General features: G+C 40.2%; 1 protein-coding gene across 10 annotated transcripts in view; it reads right to left on the reverse strand.

Annotated features, from left to right (window-relative positions):
- AMBRA1 (autophagy and beclin 1 regulator 1) overlaps positions 1-24,567 on the reverse strand; it is a 156,158-nt gene that overhangs the window by 30,004 nt on the left and 101,587 nt on the right. For all 10 annotated transcript variants that reach the window (XR_016018366.1, XM_019743637.3, XM_074336308.2 and 7 more), the window contains 3 exons: positions 11,332-11,442; positions 1,026-1,214; positions 20-174 (listed from right to left, as the gene is read on the reverse strand). Coding sequence is in view for 9 of the 10 variants with exons in the window: in XM_019743637.3 (XP_019599196.1) it covers positions 20-174; positions 1,026-1,214; positions 11,332-11,442 (455 nt within the window). In the remaining variant the exon portion in view is untranslated. The remainder of the gene's footprint in view (positions 1-19; positions 175-1,025; positions 1,215-11,331; positions 11,443-24,567) is intronic.

The raw sequence follows: 24,567 nt of genomic DNA on the forward strand, positions 1-24,567 counted from the left end.
CACAAGGAATGACACTTACCCTCATGGAGGTCTCGCCACCATGGGCCTGTTGCAGCCTGAAGACCTGGGCCACCATGTGCTCTGTGGAGGGGTGCAGCAGGATCCTTCGTGAGGCCAAGCCCACCATTACGTATCGGCCCATTGGGGACAGGCTCACCGAAATGGCATTGGGACCTGAGAGCCAAGAGAAGACAGAGACATTTCCCAGAGTTCTTGCTATTACAAGGACCTAATTCTCCTCTCAGTCTTTTCTCTTTCTCTCCAATCTACATCTTCATTTGGTCATCCTGGGGTTACCTCCTAAGACTATAGTGAGGAGTCTAACGAGAAGGCACGTGAAGTAGTGAGTTTAGTGCCTGACATATAGAAAGTACTTCATGAATGTTAACCACTGCTATCATAGAACCATATTAAAAGACTGGTATCGTACTATAAAATCTACTTTTTGAAATCTACTTTTTTCACTTCACACATTATGAAAAAATTAAATATTCTGTAAGAGCATTTTAAAGGCCAAACGGTATTCTGTTTTGTCAATGCACCATCATTTATTTAAGCAATTCTTCCCCATGTGACACCGTTCTCTATGATAAACAAGAGTCCTGGGAACATTGTTGTACAGCAATCTTTGTATAGTGTTTTGATTATTTCCTTAGAGGTGAGATTGCTGGATCAAAGAGAACATACATTTTGGGGGCTTTTAATACACAATGCCCAGTGGCCTTGCAGTTGACGAGTGTGCCCACCTCCCCAAGCCACGATCAAAGCTCTGCCCTTCCTCCTGGCCATCACAACAGGAGCACGTCAGTACGCTATCGTGATGGGGAGGACTCTTATTCTGAGATTCTTCAGCAGTGCTGCCAGTCAGGACTCCTGTAAGGCAATCTTCCTCGGGTCTGTGCCCCACGGAAGCAGGGGCAGTGCGTGTGTGACCGTGACTCCCACCTAAGCCACGCCTCACCTAGGAATGGCCATGCCAAGGTACCGGCGTCCCTTGGCCACAGGTTGGGCTTCCTGTCCCTTACCAAATCGCTTGGTGTAGAGCATTTCGCCCAAGTTGTGGGGGGCCAGGGAGTACACTGCCAGGATGCCTTCATCAGGAAAGCCCCTTTGGCTGCTAGGGATGAACGCTGCCAGGAGCTGGCCATCTGCAGAAATGTCACAGCTGGCATCATTGTAGATTTTGCAGTTTTGCACCAGCACATTCACGGAGGCTGCATGAGACAAAAAAAGAAAAGAAGGTAAGAAAGTTTAAAGTTGATGGCGTGAAAAAATTTGGGCCAAGAAGTTTGGGGTTGTTCCTGAGGGCCTGATCCCTTTCTAGAAATGCTAAAGACTGCTTTGTCCAACTAAAATGCCACGGAACAAGCAATACAAGAGACAGGGAAGATATGTCTCTTTTACTGCTTTAACAGACCACCTGCTGAGTCTTAGTTCACACTTAAGAAACATCTCTTGAGAGATCAGATAAGAAAAAAGTTATAAATTGTTCCTGGAGAGCTACTCAACAGCTGTTATTGTCCAAAAGATCAAAACTAAGATGAACGAAAATGGAAACCTACTGATTCCAAGAAAAAGATACCACAGGTTAAGCTTCCTTGGGGCCAGACTCCTCCTCTGCATCTGCTTTGTGACCTTGAAGAAGGAAATCATTTCATAAATGTGAGTCTTAATTTCTCATTTAAGAGAAACAGAACATTCAGAGACGTCAATCTTCTGGACAGTTCCTTGCTAACACTAATCCCTAACTCGACAAGAGAGGCTACAGAGAAACAGCCCAGCTAACCCTGCCTGGGTGGCCGGGACCTTTCATTTCTCACTATGCTCTATTCCTTTTCCATACCATAAACCAACGGCCACAGGGAGCCCCGCCTGTACTTGGCAGTTCCTGAGAATTAAGCGTGGGTCAGCCAGGCAGCAGGCTTAGCAGGAGGGAGTGGGGTGGCGGGTGGAGAACTGTCTGTCGGGGCACAGGATCTGGTTCACAGGAACTGGGACGGCGCCTGCAGGCTTTGTTTCGGTTTCCATTTGAATCCCTCTCCAAGGCCCACTCTGCAATTCCCTGCCAGAAGGAAGTGGCTTACCCTTGATGTGAGCCTGGAACCGGAATGCCCACGTCATGGGCACAAGCAGAACAGCACAACACATCCAAAGGGACCAAGCTGCTTTGGGCCTTGTCTCATTTAGATCTACTTTATATGTACATGTGAAGAGACTTACTCCTCTTATTTGAAGGAGATTACTTGGATGTTCACTGTCAGAAGCATTATGGTTAAAGAAGGAAAAAATACCACGCTCAGCTGCCCTCCCCAGATTCCAGGTGATCTACTCCAGTAAGCCACAAGGCATGACATGGGAGGTCAAGGGCAAGTTTCCTCAGGAAATAACCTTAAGGAAAACAAAACAGAACACTGCTTTTCAGGGGTCCTGAAGCTTGTGGGATCAGGGTCTCGAGAGTGATTTCTAAAACTCAATATTCACCCCCAATCCCCTGTGTGCTGCTTATGGAGCTACAGAGATGACAGAGTAGATCAAAACAGACATCAGAACACTCTGATTAGGCTATTGTGCCAACTCTCGGGGGCTGACACCAACAGCACCATTACACATAAAATCGAGGAGGGACCACAAGGATGAGTCTGTTTGCTAACTAATAAAATAATGACATCCAAATCCTCATGGCTACCACCATTAGGGCTCTGTACTGCTTCACTTCCAACCCACCATCTGCTCTAGCCTGCATGGCTAGATTTATCTCGTTAGCACTGAGACTGTCTGCTCCTTATTCAGGGTCCCAAGTCTGTTGCCAAAAAGATGACAATCTCCACCTCCTTCCCTGGATTGACACACGATGCCATTTGGGGATACAGAACCAAAGGAACTGGGGGGAAGCTTCAGGAGTGAGTCCATCTTGGTTTTCTAACCATGAAGTTGGCACAACCCTTAGAAAGATTAAAAAAACTGACAATTCAGACTATAACCATCAAAGGCAGGGAGAGAAACAAAGTAAAAAAATCATAAATATTAAGACACAAAAATAAATACAGAAGGAGACAGGACTGTGGACTTTGAGACAGCTTTGCAGTTATTATTTTATCCCCATTCAATGTCTCAAAAAAGCATGGTAGGTATTTTACGAAAGGAGGCTTTTCTGTTTTGCTGTTACATAACTCATGTGTGTTAACATGCAATTCAGTCAAACATACAAGAGCCTATGATGACCCCCAAAACGCACCACCACCATAAAAGAAGCATTAAATTGCTTGCTGCCATATTAATTTCTAAGAGGGGCAGTGGTGGGGAGGAGAGTACAAGGAAGGGTTTCCTTCTTCTGGAAAGCTTGGCTCTAAGCCCCTGAAAAACTGGGCATATAGACAAAAAGCATTTTGTCAGCCTCAAATCCAAGCCACTATGTTTGTGTTTACACGACATTATGATTCCAAGTCAATGGCCACCTTGCAAATCCTGTCCCCTCCCTGCAAGTCCATCCAATTTCACCACTGCTCCCTGTTACGGCAGTGAGCTCAGAGGCAGACTGGCAAATAACAAGAGAATGCTGAAAATCAAAACAGAGCTTCTCCAGCCGCATGCTCCGTTTCAGAAACGGAGCGAGTGATCCGTTTCCATGTAGCGAGTGATCTAGGGCTTCACTCTACCCTCATGAAAGGCTGTGGTAGGCGCGCAGTGATTTGGTAGCTTCATTTCGGGGAGCACTGGGTGGTGTGTTTACAATTTCATCTTTATTTCAAAGCTCCAATTAGCAACTTGCATTTGCTGCTTGCTGTCTATTAATTTCCCACATGGAAATGGAAATGTTCAATTACAACGGTGAGTGGTCACTGCTTTAGTTCACTCGTGCATCTTCTCAGAAGGCTAAAATTGTGATGAGTTAATTTATACAGGGAGTGATTTCTTGGCTCTCTGTTACTAGTTTTCCGGGGCCTTAAGAAAGTAATGCACTAACGAGAAGGACAACTCATCCTTTTTGGACTCAACAATAATGTAAGCAGGTGTGGGAAAAGGGGAAGTGAAATACAGCGTAAGACACTGGCAACCCACGTACACTACAACTCTCTGTCACGCTCCCTGCCTTGCCTTACGTGGTGGTTCTCAAGTGCTAGCGGACATCAAAAGCTCATGGACAGCTTATTAACAACATAGTGTCGGGATAGGGCCTGAGAATTTGCGTGTTTAACAAGTTCCCAGGTGTCTCTGATGCTGCTGGTTTAAGGCCACACTTGAGAAGTGCTGCCTTATTAACAGTCCTTGATCCCTGAGCTGTACCTCCAGCAACCTGCCCTGCACTTAAAAGCAACACACATGTGTGGAATGATGATGGGGCAGTTAGCTGTGCAGCACAGAATGGAAATAAAGGTTAGGCAAGAAAGGATTTTTCAAATCAAAACTGCTTAAGAGCTTCAGGGGCAGCTCCAGGGGGAGAAAACATCATGCAGAAGACAGCAGGAAGCCATGTTCCAGACTGCAGTGTAATCTCCTAATTAGAAATGATTTCCAAGGAAAATGCCCTAGCAGGGAATGGGAGGGTTTAGAAATACTGATGGCTGGAGGAGCAGATGGCTCTGCCTTCCTATCAGCTCCATAAATTATAAACAAACACCTTGTACAAAGATCGATGTGTAGCCTGTTGCTGGCTGGGCAGATGAGGCCAGGGGAGTGATTCGTAGTTGCAGTGCTTTTGCAAATTGCCTGAGATACTGATTTGGAAAACCCAAAGGGGTTTAACTCAGCAGGAAAACTTCCTTTTGGCTATCTCCGAGCCACTCAGATTTCAGAATAAGACCTGAACAAGCTACAGGTGACTTATACACACTCCCAAAAGTGACCAATGCTATTCACCTAATAAGAGCTCACTTTTAAAAAGTGTAATTCACAGTGAATCTAATGAGCTCCTTTTTTCATGAAAGCGGTTTCAAAATTATACATTTGAGACCTTATCCACAAACTTCTAAACTCTTTACAGATATTGATCCTGCATCCCAACTGAAACAGGTGGCAAGAATTTTTAGCATAATTCCACGAAACTGTTAAATGCAATTCAGAAATGTCAGATCATCAGCAAAATAGTGGCTGCTGAACATATGAGTAAAACTCAGGACCAGTGGACCCCGGGCATGAGCTGTGTCAAAACCAAAGGCCACACTCCACTGGGAAATAGGTGACATTCAGGAATGACTCTTACAGCAAAAGCAGAATCCCAGCCGTACTCTGCTGATAGCTGAATCCATCAAGAGTAAAGATCAAAACTGTAACTATATTTTATTCAGACCACAATTAGTGAAGAATTAATTGGGGCGGCTGGATGGCTCAGTTGGTTAGAGCGTGAGCTCTGAACAACAGGGTTGCCGGTTCAATTCCCGCATGGGATGGTGGGCTGCACCCCCTGCAACTAAAGATTGAAAACGCCCTCCACAACTAGATTGAAGGACAACGACTTGAAGCTGATGGGCCCTGGAGAAACACACTGTTCCCCAATTAAAAAAAAAAAAAAAGTTATTGACAGGAACCTCAGGTAAAAGTGACTATCATCCCAGAGGGCAATATCATGTAAAGGAACATTGGCTGCCATAAGATGGGTGTGCCCTACAGTCCTAAAATAGAGGTTTTTCCCCAAGCCAAAACTCTAGAAAAAACAGGGCACTTATAAAAGCAGAATTCGAACACCACACATGATTTAAATGAGGGAGAAAGGTCAGCCAAACTAAATGAGTCAATCTGGTTGCACATGATACTCTCTGATCATCAGCTCAGGTTTTACAAGAGCCGTGATCAAAAGATGTAAGAAGGAACACAGACGGAGAATGATAGAAGTTGTAGTTGGAACGAGTTGAGGCTTGTACAAAACATGTCAAGGGCATCCAAAAAGGCCTGTGAGCTATGCTTGCAGCAGGTCCAATGCCTTTATTCTTCTGATATTTTATTTTTCTCTCAAGGAAAGTGATCTCCAACTGGATAGAAACATGCTTAAGAAGGATCAGAAGCCCATTACAGATGAGGTAACAAGTTAAAGGAGCAGCTATTTTGTTTATATGAACGTCATTATCTAGAGATGAAAAACAGGTTTCTCAGAACACCAAGAGGGGGCAGGTTGACTTTAGCATTATGGCCATACTCTCAAAGAATCATGACGCACCTTCCAAAAAAAAGACTTGATAAAAACTGCTGACACTCACTGACCATGTACCAAATGCCAAACACTGTTCAAAGTGCTTGCATTAGCTAATTTAATTCTTGTAGCAATTCTATGAGGTCTGTGCTATTATAATCCTCATTTTATAGACAAGGAAGGAAACTAAGGTGCAGAGAGATTAAGTAACCAAGGTCACGCCGCTAGAAGGGGGCTGAGCAGGGATCTGAACCCGGACAGTGTAATGCAAGTGTTCCTATGCTTAACCATCACAGGACAATAAACAGGAAAAGTTATCAAAGAACTACCTCTCCCTATGCTTGCAAAACAAAAAAAAAAGAGGAAAGAAACAAAAAAAGCACCAGGCCCAGACCTTTGTATAAAATGTATAAATAATTCCAATACTATTTCAACTGTTACAGGCAAAGAAAAAGAAGAAATACCTCCAAATTATAACATAACCATAACATTGATACCAAAACCTAAAGATTTTATAAACAACAAAAGGACAGACAGATCTGTCTCACAAATATCAATTAAAAAAACCTCTATTAGCAAGCAACACGGAAGGAATTTAACATTAGAGACTATCACGAACCAGGTGCGGTTTATTCAAAGAATGTAAGGATATGTTCAATAGTACAGACTCTATTAACATAACGATCACATTATTAGAGCAAAGGAGAGAAAAATATATCATCTTTCTAGAAGCAGAAAAGTCATGACTAAATTGAATATCTATTTTTGAGAAAAACTGTCAGTAAAATAGGAAGAGATGACTTCCTTAAAATGATAAACGATTTCTAGTTCAACCCCAAAGTCAGCAATTAATATGCTTACTGGGAAAAAGCTACACATTTTCCCACTGAAGTCAGGAACAATACGAGGATACTAGCTATTATTTAACATTGCCCTGGTGGTAGCAGCCAACCATTTAGACAAGAGAAAGAAATCACAGGTGTAAAATTCAGAGTGGAGGAGATAAAATTACCACTATTTATTGGTAACACCTAGAAAACCTGTGAGATTTAACTGAATAACAATGATTAGTAAACAAATTCAGTAAGATAGCAGGATTTTAAACAGGCTTATAACAGTAAACTTAAGAAATGTACAGGCTCTATGTGAAGAAAACTTGAAAACATTCCTAAGAACACAAGAGAGACTTGGAGAAACTGAAAATCATACCATGTTCTTCATTGGAAGCTATCATAAAGATATTTAATCTCCTTAAGTTAATTTATAAAATTAGTAAGACTGCAATAATTACACTAACAGATTTTTTTTTTTTTTTTTGCGGGGGAGGAGGAGTGAAGGGAAGAAGCAAGGTGGTTTTAAAGTCCATGTAGAAAAACAAAAATGCTTCAGCAGGCAGGAAAATTTGGATTAAAAAAAGAATGAGGAGAACCAGTCTTAACCAGATTCTAAAACATAAAGCCTCAAAACTTAAACCCATGTGGTACTCTCACATGAATAATCAGACAGATCATTGGGACAAAATAGTCTGGAAATACATCTAAATACACACAGGAAATTATTAACAAGATGAAAGGGACATCTCAAACCAACGGGCGTAAATGGATTATTCTATAAATTAGTTGGGACAAATGAGTAGCTACCTGGGGAAAAGTTGGACTATACTCTGCTTCTTTGGGACTAGGTTAAACTTCCTAGTGAATCAAAGACTTAAAAGTAAACAAATAGGCCGGCCCGGTGGCTCAGGCGGTTAGAGCTCCGTGCTCCTAACTCCGAAGGCTGCTGGTTCGATTCCCACATGGGCCAGTGGGCTCTCAACCACAAGGTTGCCAGTTCAATTCCTCGACTCCCACAAGGGATGGTGGGCAGCGCCCCCTGCAACTAAAAAAAATTGAACACGGCACCTTGAGCTGAGCTGCCGCTGAGCTCCCGGATGGCTCAGTTGGTTGGAGCCTGTCCTCTCAACCACATGGTTGCCGGTTCGACTCCCGCAAGGGATGGTGGGCTGTGCCCCCTGCAACTAGCAACGGCAACTGGACCTGGAGCTGAGCTGCGCCCTCCACAACTAAGACTGAAAGGACAACAACTTGAAGCTGAATGGCGCCCTCCACAACTAAGATTGAAAGGACAACAATTTGACCATTGTTCCCCAATAAAGTCCTGTTCCCCTTCCCCAATAAAATCTTTAAAAAAAAAAAAATAATAATAAAATAAAAATCTATATGCTTTAAAAAAAAAAAAAAAGTAAACAAATAAAACATGAAAGTACTAACTGATTTTCCTAATGATGACATAGAATCTAGGAACCACAAAAGGAAAGTTGGATAATTCTGACTACTTAAAATAAGTTCTATGAGAAAATATCCTTCAGCAAAGTCCAAAGACAAATGATAACTGGTAGGAAACTCCTATTATAATTTAATTTTCTGATTTATAAAACGCTCCTGTAAAACTGATAAAGAAAAGACCAGCAACACTAGAAAAACAAGAAAGCATGGGGACAGGTCAAGCAAGGGTAACACACATGGCTCAGTGTATGAAGAAGCACACAACATAGTTCATAATATGAGAAATACAAGTTTAAAATACCTACACATTATTTTTTTAATCTATCAGATTTTCAAATCTCCAAAAATATGACAACACATTCTACAAGCAGGAGTTTAGGGAAACGGGCACTCAACAAACTGCAGGTGGGAATATCAATTGGAATTACCCCATGCAGAGCGTGACTTAGCAGTATCTACCCAAGTCACAAATGTATATACTCTTCCTCCCTACAAGTCCACTGCTAGGAATTTATCCTATAGATGTACTTGCACGACTGCAAAATGACAAACTGCATCATGGTTTGTATAGCAAGAAACTGAAAACAACTTAAAAGTCCCTCATCAGAAGACTGGTTAAAAAATGACGGTACCTTTGGACAATGGAATAATAGGCAGTTATTTAAAAAGAACAAGTAAAGTCTTTTATACACTGATATGGAAAGATCATCAAGATATACTGTAAAGTAAAGAAAGCAAAATGCAGAAAGAAATATGCACAACATGCTAGCACTTGGATTAATAGAAGGTGGAAAAACATATATTTGCATTTGCTTATATATCTCGTATACATGTAATATTCTTGAAAAGATGTACAAGAAACTGCTCACTGTGGCTGCCTGTGAGGAGGAGTGGTAGGTAGGTGGGAGCAGGGCTGGGAAACGTTTCACTGTATATCCTTTTCTATTTTTAAAATTTTTGAATGGTGAATGTATTTCAAATTATAATATTTCAGATTCTAATAAAACAAAGTAAACAAAATAAAGCAATAACATAACTGGAAATAAATCACGGCAAACAAGATCTAGGCCAAAAATACGGAGAGGAACAAGCAAACGTGGTATTCAATAAGGGAAGAGGTGGATTGCCGTTGATTCCCAGCAGAATGAAAAACCAGATTATTGAACATGTGGCTTATAAGTACTTAGAAAGAAATGATTGCTACTGAGGTTTCACTAAGAACAGGACGTGAAAAATTAAGCTCATTTTCATTGTCTAATAAGAATACCAAGAGTGGCATATTGGGAAATGCCACAGAGAATATCTTGATTATTTTAAGGCATCTGACAAACTCTTTCTGTAGACAAGACAGAAAAATATGGGCTTCAGATGGGAATGTCCAAGCACAGGGTGGTAATTCAGGAATCCAAATCCACAGAGGAAGTCCACAGTAACACACCACAAGGCTTGGGGCAATATCCTAGCTGATTCACCACTTTCGCTAGCAGTCCAAAGGAAGACAGAGGAAACACGTTCATGAACTTATTAGACAATGTAAGACTGAGAGAAAAAAACTGACTCAAAGTTCAGAAAGAGGTTGGAGGCAGGAACTCGGAGCTGCAACTGACACTATTAAGATAAAATTAAATAGAAAACCTGCTTTGGTTTTGAAAAGATTCAAACTTCACAAGTAAGTGCAAGATAGTAGAGCCCTGGTTTATAATCAATTATCCAGGAATTTAAAGTGACTGCAAACTCAGTAGTGGCTTCAGAAGAAGCTGCTGAAATCTTAGGTGAACTAACATTGTCCAAAGCACCACTGTACTATGCATTGAACAGCTCTCATCTAGAGTTTTTCCATTCTGTTCTGGCCCCCCCACAAACTAAGAGGGAGGATGAGCAGAACTGTTAAGGATTTGTAAACCAAATCAGTAAAAGGAAAAGTCTGACCTGGAACGACTTAAAGGGACATGGCAGTTTATCCTCAAACAGCTGGAGGACTGTTACTTAGAAGATGCATCATTAGATTTACTCTACGGCAAGGGTGTCCAAACTGCGGCCCGCAGCAAATTCCAAAAATATATTTAGTTTACTTAAATAAACCAGCTGAGGTAATACGTACTTCACCTCGAGTGAGTGGCCCGGCTGTTTGTGTATTTTACCGCATATGGCCCTTGGTAAAAAACGTTGAAAAAAGTTTGGACACCGCTGCTCTATGGAGATTCAGAGGTAGAACTAGGGCTGATGGGAGGAAGTGACAACTTGGTTCAAGAAAGCTTTTAATGGGAATTGAGCAGTGATGGACTAGGCCATCGCATCAGACTGTGTGACCTATTATCAGAAGTATTCAAGTAGAGGCTGAACTGCCACTTCTCCGGAATGTGCGTGAGAGAATCCTTCATTACACAGAAAGTGAAATGAGATGTCTGAAATGTGACTCCAGTTGAACGACTGGGATATGGGATCATGGACTTCCCTAGAAGCTGGGAAATCAGACTGTCAGGCAGACATATCTGTAAACATATAAATGATGACACTCTAGGCCATTCCATTCAGTTCTGGATTAATAAATGAGTTTAACATCACTACCGTCTTTCCTCAAGGGTCACAAGGTCAGCTCTCAGGCCCTACACGTCTTTCTCTTTCAGTTCCACCTAAACTATCAGGCTTAGGAAAATGAACTACTAGTCAGTAAACTCCTCAGGGCGCAGACATCTCACTCGTGTGTCCACCTTAGCATTGTTCCTAGTACTGTTTGCTTCTCCGGCTGGGTGCTCTACACACTCGTATGTTTGCTGAATTGCTTGAGAGTTTCAGAAATGGTGCACGGCAATGAGCGTCTCACGGCGATGCTGAAAAGTCCAGTGCTACATGGGTTCTGAGTTCCAGCTCCCCAGTAAGAAGTACCTTTTCCACCAGGACCCAGCTTCTACCTTGGCTTACCGTTACTGATTTCTGGGAGGTCAAATTTAGTGAAGTCCCACCACTGGAGCCGGTAGGTAGTATTGGCAATGTTACTGGCCACAGCAGACTGTCCGTCACCAATCACCGCCCCTGGTGGGGGAGAAGACAGAGAGCACGTTATAGTACTGATCTACCTGTTTCCACTGTGAACACAAATCACAACCAGGATTAGGAGGAGAGGGCAAGAGGAAGAACCACAACTAGGGCTGAAGAAAGCTGACGAGTCCCATCTGTCAAGTCCTTATCTCAAAAGAGAAACCGGACCTGTTTTTCGTGAACAATTCTATGTGGACAGGCAATCCCGTTCAGCAGCCCCTCCCATTATTACTTAACATTTACTCAGCGCCAACGATGTGGCAGGTACTGTATATTCTCTCTGGCAGGCTTGAAAGAGAGATGAATTTTCATAAAAATGTGGGAAAAGTGAAAAATGGGAGGATGCCGTTAACACAGAAAAGCCACACAGAAAAACATCTGAGTCCCTGGATGTCTTGGTAGTAAGTAGTGCTCTTTGGGAGAAAGCATCTCCTCCTTTGTATATGGCCTTCTTCATAATAAAACACCTTCAAAGGAGGCTTCCTCCAGGGAAGAGGCAGCCACCATACAGCTGACTGGATAGAGACAGTAAAAACCAAATGAGGTAATATTTGTTAATTGTTTCTGGACCCCTGGCATGCGACACAGCAGAAATTTATGAGCCTAGCTTTTCAGCATCAAAATATTTTTATTAAGACGATATTTTATAACCCCTCCTCCCACCCCACCCCACCCCACCAGAGAACTACCTTGAATACAGATTCACTTGTAACATCTCACAGTTTAACTTTCCCTGAGATATACACTTCTGTATGACATTTTCTTCCTTGGTAACCAATTAAATAAAAAATTGATTTTTTTTTAACAGGGTGACACTTTAATTTGCAGTTGTATTTCATTTACATGAACATGTCATTTCCTCCTCCTCCTTCCGAGGTGCATTTCATACACAACCATCCTTCTGATCAGACAGAGCCAAACCCTCTTGGGAGAATAAAACATTCTTGAATGCTAGACAACCTAAGTGGTATTCTCTGCTGCAAATCAACTTCTACTTTGAGAACCTGAACTTGTTACAGCTTACTAGTCTTGGAACGATGGATAATCTTATACCTAAATTCTTCAGTACCATCATCTTCCTCTCCTGCATATCACGGCAAAAAGGTCTTGTCATCTGTCTTTTTTTTTCCTTTTAGAGAGCTACATTTATTGCTCTGCTACTCCTGGTGTTTCCCTATTCTTTCCTGAAATGGTCAAGAGATTATTCAAGAGAAAATGGCCTCCACACAAGCCATGAAATATGAGGAAAGGACTCTTCTTACTCTTCTCCAGTTGCTACTGCATGAGAAGACTCTTCAACATTAGTTTATTGGTAGTTTGAGTGTCCCTGTTCCAATTTCAATTTGTAAAAAAAGGTACAAATACTATAATGGCTCATTTCCAGGATGATGATACTTTCAGATTATGGATTCTCAACATGGGCAATATTGCCCCCATGGGGGTGAAAAAGAACTATCTCATGGGGAAAAAAAAATCTTAATATAATTGCTTAATATAATTGCTACCTCCCTTCCAAAGTACTGCATTATACAGATCTACAGCATATCTGTGATATTAAAATTTCATGGGAGAAGAGATGATTTGGAAAAAAAATGTCTAAAAAGGCTCCTTAGGAGGGTAATAATGAAGCAGAGGTTGAGAAATACCATTCTAGAGAAAACAATACCCTCCAAACAACATATTCTTTAAAATCTTGCAGATTCAAAGACATAAACAGGGGGCCGGCCCAGTGGCTCAGGCGGTTAGAGCTCCGTGCTCCTAACTCCGAAGGCTGCCGGTTCGATTCCCACATGGGCCAGTGGGCTCTCAACCACACGGTTGCCAGTTCAATTCCTCGACTCCCGCAAGGGATGGTGGGCTGTGCCCCTTGCAACTAGCAACGGCAACTGGACCTGGAGCTGAGCTGCGCCCTCCACAACTAAGATTGAAAGGACAACAACTTGACTTGGAGAAAAGTCCTAGAAGTGCACACTGTTCCCCAATAAAATTAAAAAAAAAAAAAAAAGACATAAACACAAATGGTCAGGAACTGCTTAAGGTCTGAGAAAGACAACATTTGGGGTTGCTGCCAATGAGCCCACTGACCTCAAATTCCTACTGAGGGCTCTGTGGCATATCACTCAGATGAAGGAAGTATAGGCCCTTGTTTTTAACCTTTACAGAAAATGCTATAATAATTAAATCTGACTGGGACCTTTGACCAAACTTCTGGGTCACAAAGAGGGTAAGCTTTCTGTAGTGCTTTCTTAATAGAAACTTTCCTGATTTTTCTAGGCCTCCTTGACAATGAAAATCATTTTTTAATTCTAAGGTGAACCCTTCCACGGAAAGAATTATTTAGTGTCACTCTGACCCAGTCTCAATTCCACTGAGTTTATGAATTGTTCCCCTGGCTTGCTTATCTAGATGGCTGACATCTCTATTTGACCACTAGGCTCTCAAATTACTTTAGTTCCTTATCATTTCCTCCAACTTTTAATAGGAAAGCATATAACCCAAAATGGAAGAAGGTAAGTTGATTTTCTCAGTATATGACGAATGAAATGCCAATTGCTAAAAGAAGGTAGAAAATAAATCGAAGAAACAAAACCCATACTCTAGCTTAAAATCTGGGGCAGAGGATGAGAGCCATGAACAGGAAAACAGTTAAGGAAAATACCAGATGCTGTAAGAGGGCTGTGGATCCACAACTGGGAACACAAATGATTAAGACTCTAACCCACAGCTCCACAAGCGTCCTGTACATGCCTCAAGAAACGTCTTCTGGAGAACAGCTGTGCAATAAAATAAACATGCTTGGTCACATTGTGTAGAAGAGATTGGGGAGGTGTTCTCTGCCAGCAGAGCCAGAGTGCTGAGGAAAAAAGGAGCCTGGCACCAGGGAAAGTCAGTTTTCAGTGCCGTGTAAACATAGATTAGGGAGCTAAAGATGCCAACAGCAGATCAGAGTATTGTCACCAGGCTCTCCTCTGCCAAGAACTGCAGGCTAACGGAGCCTCTCTCTCAGAAATATCGGGAAGAAAACATATCATGCTATTAAAAAACCGTGACCACGACTCGGCCTCCGGCCACTAAGAGGAAGGTATAGCACATGTGCCAGAATGAGTTAATGGGCTAAACTACTTTTTACATAGGAGGTACTTAGACTCGGAAACCAAATCTTGAGGCGGTTGAGGGATTTCTGAGGCCTCAAAATTTTCTCAGTAGTAACAGAATGGAACAAGTTACCTCAGGGTTTCTCAACCTCCACTATTGATATTTTGGGTCAGATGATTCTTTGTTTAGGGGGTCGGGTGGGTCTGGTGCAGTGTAAGATGGTTATCGGCATCCCTGGCCTCTACCCACTAGATGCCAGTAGCACAACACTCCCCTCCCCAACCAATTGCGGCAACCATAAATGTCTCCAGACATTGGTAAATGTTCCCTGGGGATCAAAATCATCCCTGGTTAGAAAACTCCAAGCTATATAAATACAGCCTACATTTTTAACTCTGGACAGGTGCTCTTAGAAAGTACCACCACTGGAATGCCCACTGCTAACGGCACCCAAAACATCAATGATACTAATTTTGGAAAGAAACTAATCAAAGGACAGTATTATAAAACATTCCCTTGGCAAAGGTTTCCATTTCTGCCATGGGTTAGAGTCTGGCTTGAACTGGGATTGGATGGCTTGTTTATTTCATGGTTTCTAACAATACAGACTTCAGAACCAGAAGGACTTGATTTGACATTTCCTGCTACTATCTACAGTAGTATGACTTTGTGTAAATTAATCTGTTTTATAAATAAGGAAACCTCAGTTTCTTTATCTGTAAAACAGAGTGGGTCTTGTGCATTGTAGGATGTTTAGTAACATCCCTGGCCTCTCCTTACAGATAAGGAAACCTCAATTTCCTTATTTGTACAATAGTAATATCTACAGCTTATAGAGTTGTTGGGAGAACTTACTAAAACAATAAATGTAATGTGATGGCAAATAATAAGTGTCCACTAAATGACCACCATGAAAATTATTTTGATCATGTACTCCAAGCTCTCTATGGTTTTCCTCTATGGGTACAGTTCTGTGATCAACAGCTCATAGAGGTCCTTTTATAAGGGACTGGACCAAATAATGTGCCAGTGCCAAGAGAGAGAGAAGTACTTAATTTTAGAATTAAGGTCAAATGTCTAGGCCCTAGACTCTTTAGTAACTTAACCTTTGAAAAACAGCCTAGGCCAAGACAGACCACATTCTTGGACACAAAACACATTATAACAAATTTAAAAGAATAGAAATCGTATAACATATTGTCTGCTACCAGACAACAAGGGAATTAAGCTAGAAATCAGTAACAAAAAGATAAGTGAAAAAATCCCAAAATACTTGGAGATTAAACAATACACTTTAAATAACACATGGCTCAAAGAAGACATCTCAAGAGAAATTTTAAAATATTTTGAACTAAATGACAATGAAAATAAAATTTATTAAAATTTGTAGGATGCAGCAAAAGCAGTACTAAGAGGAAAATTTACCACATTGAATGCATACATTAGAACAAAAGAAATATCTAAAATCAGTAATTTAAGCTCCACCTTTGGAAACAAAAAGAAAAGTATATTAGATCCAAAGTAAGCAGAAGAAAAGAACTAAATAAAAATCAGAGCAGAAATCAATGAAAGTGAAAACAGGAAATCAAAAGAAAAAAGTTAATGAAATCAATAGCTGGTTCTTCAAGAAGATCAATAAAAAAATCATTAAACCTCTAGCCAGGCTAACTAAGAAAAAATAGAAAAAACACAAATTATTAATATCAGAAACAAAAAATGGGCCATCACTACAGATCCTATAGATACTAAAAAGATAATAAAGGACTATTATGAACAACTCAACACATGCAAATTTGATAACCTAAATGAAATGGGCCAATTCTTTGAAAGACAGTCTACCAAAATAACACAAGAAGAAATAGTCTAATAGACCTATTACCTATTAAATTGATTCAATTATTAATAACCTCCCAAACAGCACCTAGGCCCAGGTGGGTTTACTGGTAAATTTCACCAAATATCTAAGGAAGAAATTCTACCAAATTTCTTCCAGAAAACAGAAGTGGGACTACTTCCTAACTCATTCTATAAGGCCAGCATTACCCCAATACCAAAGCCAAAGACACTGAAGAAAGAAAAACTACAGACTAATACCTCTTACAAACATAGAAGTAAAAATCTTCAATAAAATTATTAGCAAATAAAATCCAAGAATGTATAAAACAATTATACATTACGACCAAGTGGGATTTATCCCACGTACGCAAAGTTGGTTTGAGATTTGAAAATCAATTAATACAGCGGGTGCTAAAAAAATGTACACACATTTTAAGGAAAACTGGATTAAAATTGTAATACTCAATATATACTGATAACAAAAGATGAATACAAGTCACGTTTGACTTCTGCAATTACAAGAGGTGCCCAAAGTGGTTACTATCAGTGTCCAGACACTTCTGATTACAGGTGAACTATTGCTTGAGCAACGTTGACCAAAGTGTCCACTTGTATACATATTTTTGGCACCCCCAGTATAATCCATCACATTAATGGGATAAAGAAGAAAAATCTTATGATCATATGAATAGATGGCAGGAAAAACATGTAACAAAATTCAACACCTATTCATGATAAAAAAAACCCAAAAAAACCTATCAGCAACTAGAAAGGGATGAGAACTTCCTCAATTTGATAAAAACATCTACAAAAAACCGATAGCTAACATCATACTTAATGATGAGGAACTATACGCTTTTCTGCTAAGACTGGGAACAAGCAAGAATGTCTCCTCTTACCACTCCTCTTCAACACTGTACTAGAAGTCCTAGGTAATGCAGTAAGACAAGAAAAGTAAATAAGAGATACAGATTGGAGAGGAAGAAATAAAACTGTCTTTATTCATAAATGATATGATTTTTCTCTGTAGAAAATCCACCCCCCCTCAAAAAAACTCCTGAAACTATTAAGCAACTATATTAAGGTTGTAGCATACAAAGTTAATATACAAAAAGTCAACTGCTTTCCCATACACCCATCAATGAACAAATGAATAACTGGAATTGGAGAAATTTGAAATTAAAACTATAATACCGCTTATATTAGCACCAAAAAAGAAATACTTAGGTATAAATCTAACAAAATATGCGTAAGATTTATACAATGAAAACTACAAAACTCTGATAAAAGAAATCACAAAAGACCTGAATTATTTGAGAGATATTCCATGTTCATGGATAGGAAGACTCAATACTGTTAACGTGTCAATTCTTTCCAATTGGATCTATAGAGTCAATACAATCCCAATCAAAATCCCAGAACATTACTTAGTGAATATTGACAAACTAATTCTAAAGTTCATCTGGAAAGGCAAAAGCTCCAGAATAGCTAACATAATATACAAGGAAAGAACAAAGTTGGAGGACTAACACTACTTGACTTCAAGACTTACCATAAAGCTATAGTAATAAAGATAGTGATGCACTGGTGAAAGAATAGACAAATGGACCAATGGATCAGAATAAAAAGCCCAGAAATAAACCCACACAAATATAGTCAACTTGTCTTGGACAAAGGTACAAAGTCAATTCAACAGAGAAAGAAATTGTCTTTTCAACAAATGGTGCTGAAATAACTGAATATCCACATGCCAAAAAAATGAATCTAGACACAAACCTTACACTTTTCACAAAAATTAACTCAAATTGGATCATAAACCTAGACATAAAACACAAAACTATAACATTCATAGGAGATAATATAGGAGAAAAATCTAGGCAATTTTGGGTGGGGCAAAGACTTTTAAGATACAACACCCAAAGCACAATCCATGAAAGAAAAAGTCGACGAATTTGACTTTATTAAAATTAAAAACTTTTGCTCTGTAAAAGCTCAATTTTTCTGTAAACCTAAGACCGCTCTTTTAAAAAGAAAATCAAGAGACAAGCAATAGACTGGGAAAAATCTTTGCCAAATATTTATCTGATAAAGAACTGGTATCCAAAACATACAAAGAACTCTTAAAAACTCAACAATTAACAAAACAACCTGACTTAAAAATGGGCAAAGGATCTGAACAGACACTTCGCCAAAGAAAATAGACAGATCGCAAATAAGCATCTGAAAAGATACTTAACATCATTCTTCATTGGATAATTGTAAATTAAGACAACAATGAGACACTACTACTACACACTTATCAGAATAACTAAAATCCAACACACTGATAACACCAAATTCTAAAGAGGAGATGTGGAACTACAGGAACTCTCATTCATTGCTGGTGGGGATGCAAAATGGTACAGCCAGTTTGGAAGACAGTTTGGCAATTTCTTGGAAAACTAAACATACTGTTACCATGTGATCCACTGATCATGCTCCTTGATATCTACTCAAATGAGTTGAAAGCATTATGGCCACACACAGATTATTTTATAGATGCTTTATTTATAACTGCCATAACTTAGAAGCGACCAAGATTTCCTTTAACAGGATAATGGACAGACTGTGGCACATCCATACAATGTACCATAATTGACCTCTAAAAAAAAATGAGCCATTGAGCCATGAAAAGACATGGAGGAAATTTAAATGCATATTACTAAGTGAAAAAAGCAAAAAGCTACATACTGTATAATTCTAACTACATGCCATTCTGAAAAAGTCTAAGCTATGGACACAGTAGTTAAAACTATGGGGGGCGGTCGGTTAGCTCAGTTGGTTAGAGCGCGGTGCTCTTAACAACAAGGTTGCCGGTTCGATCCCCACATGGGCCACTGTGAGCTGCGCCCTCCACAACTAGATTGAAACAACTATTTAACTTGGAGCTGATGCGTTCTGGAAAAACACACTTAAAATAAAAGTTTAAAAAAAAAAAAAACTACGGGTGCCAAGGGTTTGTCGGGGAGAGAGGGAGGTACAGAGGGATGGAGCAGAAGGAGATTTTTTGGGCAGTGAAACTATTTTGTACGATACTATAATGGTGGATAAATGTCATCATACATTTGCCAAAACCCAGAGAATTACAACACTAAGAGTAAACCCTAATGTAATCTATGAACTTAGGGTGATAATGATGTGTCAATGTTGGTTCATGGACTATAACAATTGTACCCCCTCTGGTGGGGACGTTGATGGCAGCAGAGGCTACGGGTGTGTGTGGCAGGAAGAGGTATATAAGAACTCTCTGTACTTTCCACTCAATTTTTCTGTAACGCTAAGACTGCTCTTAAAAAACGTCTATGAGAGAGAGAGGGAGACAGAGAGAGAGAGCAAGAGAGCAAGAGAGAGAAGAGAACCCAAGACTCTCATTCATGTTCTAGTAGACAGTGGAAACACAGCTGTCCATAAGGACACTGCTAGTCATGGCAGCTCACTTTCTATCATACAACCACAAAGTTCTGGACCCTAAGAGTGAAAGAGAAAATAAGGCTGGTTGTGACCGGACAAAACAAGGAGGAAAAGAAATTTACAGGATCAAATATATGATGATGGAAGGAGAACTGACTCTGGGTGGTGAACACACAATGGGATTTATAGATGATGTAATACAGAATTGTACACCTGAAATCTATGTAATTTTACTAACAATTGTCACCCCAATAAATTTAAAAAAATAAATTGAAAAAAAAGAACTTTACATGCAGTGATCCTGGCCAGCTATCAAATCCAATCTGCCAAGTCAGGTCTTCAGCTTGTCGGCCAGAAGCCTTGGGAATGTGTCTAGGGATAAACCTTACAGTCATGACTGTCACATGGTCCGTGAACTGTACCAAGCCTGCGTGCATCTCTCTGCCTCTGCTTCTCCTCAGACTTCTCTCTTCTGTTGCTTGGAAAGGAGAATTAGGAACCTTTTTTCCAAAATAGCTTTTTTAGCCTCTCTCCAAGATCTGTGCTAGGAGCAGGGAAATGAAGAATATGATTCAATAGTACAGTGAAAATATGGAACAATGGGAATCATTAGCAAATCTATCAGAAAAGCTAATTCAGGGGGGTAAAAAGGGGGCAAGTTACAAAGAAGGAAACGATTAAATTATATTTCAGTTCTATAAAATTGTTTGAGGCTGCCTCACTCAGAATGGGCATCTCTGATTATGCTGTTGCTGGGAAGATAGAAGAATGGGGTTGGGGGAGCCAACACTCATTGGCCTGGAAACACAACTACTATCTGTCTGCTTGGTTGTGACACGGACTAGAAATCCCAGGGCAGGTGCAACTGAACAACTTTTCAAAATTCTTCTTAGAAAGCCAGTCACAAAAGACCGCACACCATATGATTCCATTTACATAAAATGTCTAGAACAGGCAAAGCTATAGAGACAAAGAGTAGCTCGATGGTTGCCTAGGGCTGGAGAGTGCAGGGAAAGTGAACGCCAATGGATATGGGGTTTTTTAGAAGGTGATAAACAATGTCCTGAAATATACAGATAGTAGTAATGGTTGCAAAACTCTTTTTCAGTATGTAAAAACCATTGAATTATATACTTTCAATAGGTGAACTATATGATATATGAATTATATCTCAATAAGGCTATTATTAAAAAATACTATTTAGTATAAATTTGGGTCAATTTGTGAAGTGAAAAATGGCAATCCCATTTTTGCTATTCCTTTGCATTTCTTTAATAATTTAGAGCATTGGAAAGCATCTTTTTGTTTACTGGCACACTGCATTTCTTTTAGTGTGCACAGCCTAACCACATCTTGTGTGCATTTTAATGTTTGGTTATTTTAAGTCTTTTTCTTATAGAATGTTTGAGCTCTTTATAATAAATTGGTTTCTGTCTATGAAAAATAATTCTTCTTAGAGCAATACAATACAGGATTATTTGGACATAAAAAGCATTCTTCCTTTCTACATATGTATTAAATGGCATCCTACGAAGACACTCTTTCCAGAAAGCTTCATTCAAATGCAATCTTTATATTTGTTCTGAGAAGGGGGTATAAGTAAGCACTTTGTGAAACTCACTTTGTCACCTTATCACCATTTAAAAAGTCTCATCTAAGAGCATAGTCAATTATTCTATTGCCTGGGGACCTGGAAAGAATCCCGATGGCAGATGCAGATAACAAGATTCCTCCAAGGGTAGGTTTCTTTTAGTTCCCATTTATGGTTTTGACATTGAAGAAAATGACCAAACTATGGTTAGTTTGTTTAAAAATGACAGCTGTATTTATATATAATTCACATACCACACAATTCACCTACTTGCAGTCACTTCTCTCTACTCTGCCCCACCCCCTCCCTAGCCCTATGCAACCACGAATCTATTTTCTCTCGTTTTGCCTCTCCTAGACATTTCATCTAAATATCATCATACAACAGGTCGCTGTGTTTGGCTTCTTTCACTTAGCATAGTGTTTTCAACGTTCATCTATGTAGTCACATGTATCAGTACTTCATTCCTTTTTATGGCTGAATAATGTTCCACCGTATGTTTATAACTGAACCATACGTTCACATGAGAATAAGATAATGGCTTTTATTTATGGAAAATATACTGCATGGAACCCAGCAATCATAAATGTGTCTGAGGGAAACAGAATTATTTCCTTTTGAAGAAAAAAGTAGGTTTTCAAAGATTAATTCTGAGCATACTATGTATCACTGGAATCGAGTCACTTTTTCTTGAGACTAACATAAAAAATAAGAGTACTAGAGGACATCATTTTCTGTAAAAACACAAAAACAAAACCCCAAACAGGTATAATACTGACATCGATGATCTGAGTGAGGTGTGAGGTCTATCAGATTCAGGCTGTTCAATAACTGCTCTAACTGGTCATTCAAACTGACATCATTATACCACATACGTTTGAAATACTATAACATAAATTAAAGGGTAAATATTTTTAGATATAGATGTCAATGACATTCTCTTAGCAGGAATCGGGTTCCTAAATCAATATAACTTATTATCCAATGAACTCCTAAAGGCTCCCAAGCTCCTGCTGCTAAGAACACGGGAAGCATTAGTCCACACACAGATCATGAACCTCAGGGGCAGACCAGACAAAGACACTGTTGGTGCCCAAGGCATTGGATGAGACCAACAACAAAGGATAGGCTGAGAATTCAACAAGGAACTCAGTAAGGCCTGGAATACAGATAGTATGCAGGGATGGGAAAAGAAGGCGCTATGCAATATTTCTACGTTATCACTGCCGCATCCAAAATTTTCTCAAGGGCGGCGGGATGGCTCAGTTGGTTAGAGCGCGAGCTCTTAACAACAAGGTTGCTGGTTTGATTCCCACATGGGATGGTGGGTTGCGCCCCCCTGCTCCCCCTTGCCTGCAACTAGATTGAAAATGGTGACTGGACAAAACAGCGACTGGACTTGGAGCTGAGCCAGCGCCCTCCACAACTAGATTGAAGGGCAACGACTTCACTTGGAGCTGATGGGTCCTGAAAAAAACAGTTACCCAATAAAATAAAATTAAAAAACCTTTTTTTCCCCTCAAAATAATACTTCAAACCAGAATCATGTAGCCACAGTACAGTAAGCTTTGTAACAGGCCAAGAGGAGGAAGAGAAATAAATCTGATGTTCCTTAGGGCCACAGCAGTGGACAGAGCTTTCCTATCCAGAGTAAGCAGTACAAAGAATCTGGTATTAACTTTAAAAAAAAATCTGTGGTAAAAAAACATAACATAAATTTACCATTTAACTATTTTAAGTGTATAGTTCAGTAGTGTTCTGTATATTCACATTGTTGTGAAACAGAGCCCCAGAACTTCATCGTGCAAATCTGAAACTTTGTATTTATTAAACTACCCTGCCCCCAGGCCCTGGTAACCACAAGTCTACTTCCTGTTTCTACGAATTTGACTATTTTAGATACCTCATGTAAGTGGAAGCATTCAGTAGCAGTACTGGGAATTAGTTTTTAAAATGCCTGGAAAGAGATGCACAACTAGACAGCATGCACACAACATCATTCACAGACATGCTGTGAAATCAGTCATATTCACATCTATAGGAAAGTTGTTACGTCTGATGAGAGAATGTAACCTCTAGGCCTGATTTTCCCTTCACAAGCCATTCAGAGGTCAAACAGCATGGGGCGCATGCCATCAGACCTGGTGAGCCCAGAAAGTCCAAAGGTGGTAGGGCTGCCATAAGACTACTGTGCTTCTTAATTTAAGGATTGCCAATGATTCAATCACACTGTCTTGAAGCTAACAGTGTCATCCAGAGTTCAGCAATGTATCACCACCGTACAGCCAAGGAAGAGGACGTAAGCTGCTCTTCACTGGGTCCTCACTCCTTCCTCCCATCATATTAAAACCCAGAATTAGTCTTGACTGTTGACAGGATGGCTGGTACCTCCTAGCGCTCTGAAGTCAAGCTAAGATGCCCCTGTGTGGGTAGAGGAAGAAGCTGAGGCCCATTTTCATAACCATTCTGTAAACCAGCCTTTCTTCGATATATATGTCCTAATGCAGCAATTGTCTACACTTACACTAATGATGTAATTGGGAGGAGTAATTTTGAAAGCAGAACATGCATTTCCAAAGAAATGAATATCATTACCTTTCTTTTACCCACAAACATTATTTAAGACAAAAACAAATAAGTTCACAAGAACACATGCTACTGAAAAATGATTAGGAACAGCATTCTAAAACCCACAGCGTTCAGGAGATATGTATAGAGGAAAAAACCCGACAACCCAAAACAAAAATAAAAAACCTAGCGTTCATTCCCACCAGGCAGTAATTTCCTCACAACCTCTACCTCTGACAGAAGACATGCAGGTGAATGAGAGTATTAAGAACTCTCTGCCTCTACTTCCACATCCCCCATAAACTGGCATTTCCTACTTAGGTCCCAGAACCCGTTGCTGGGAGGACACTGGCTTAGGCAGGAGGTCCCTGAGTGAAGCCAGGAGAGACGCCCTTTGGAAAAGCTGTTATCCTCTCATTGATGCACAATGGAGCTGCTTAAGGGGGTGCCTCAGCAGCATAAGGATGGGCAGAGAGAGAGGGAGAGGTGGGGAAAGGACTGAGGGAGAAAGAGGTGAGAGAAAACGATAAAGAGAGCGACTGACTCAAACACTGAACAGCTCTCACCAATCACTTGTC

Source organism: Rhinolophus sinicus, chromosome 14, assembly GCF_057876585.1.
Source record: "Rhinolophus sinicus isolate RSI-liver-muscle chromosome 14, RSI-T2T, whole genome shotgun sequence".
Taxonomy (NCBI): domain Eukaryota; kingdom Metazoa; phylum Chordata; class Mammalia; order Chiroptera; family Rhinolophidae; genus Rhinolophus; species Rhinolophus sinicus.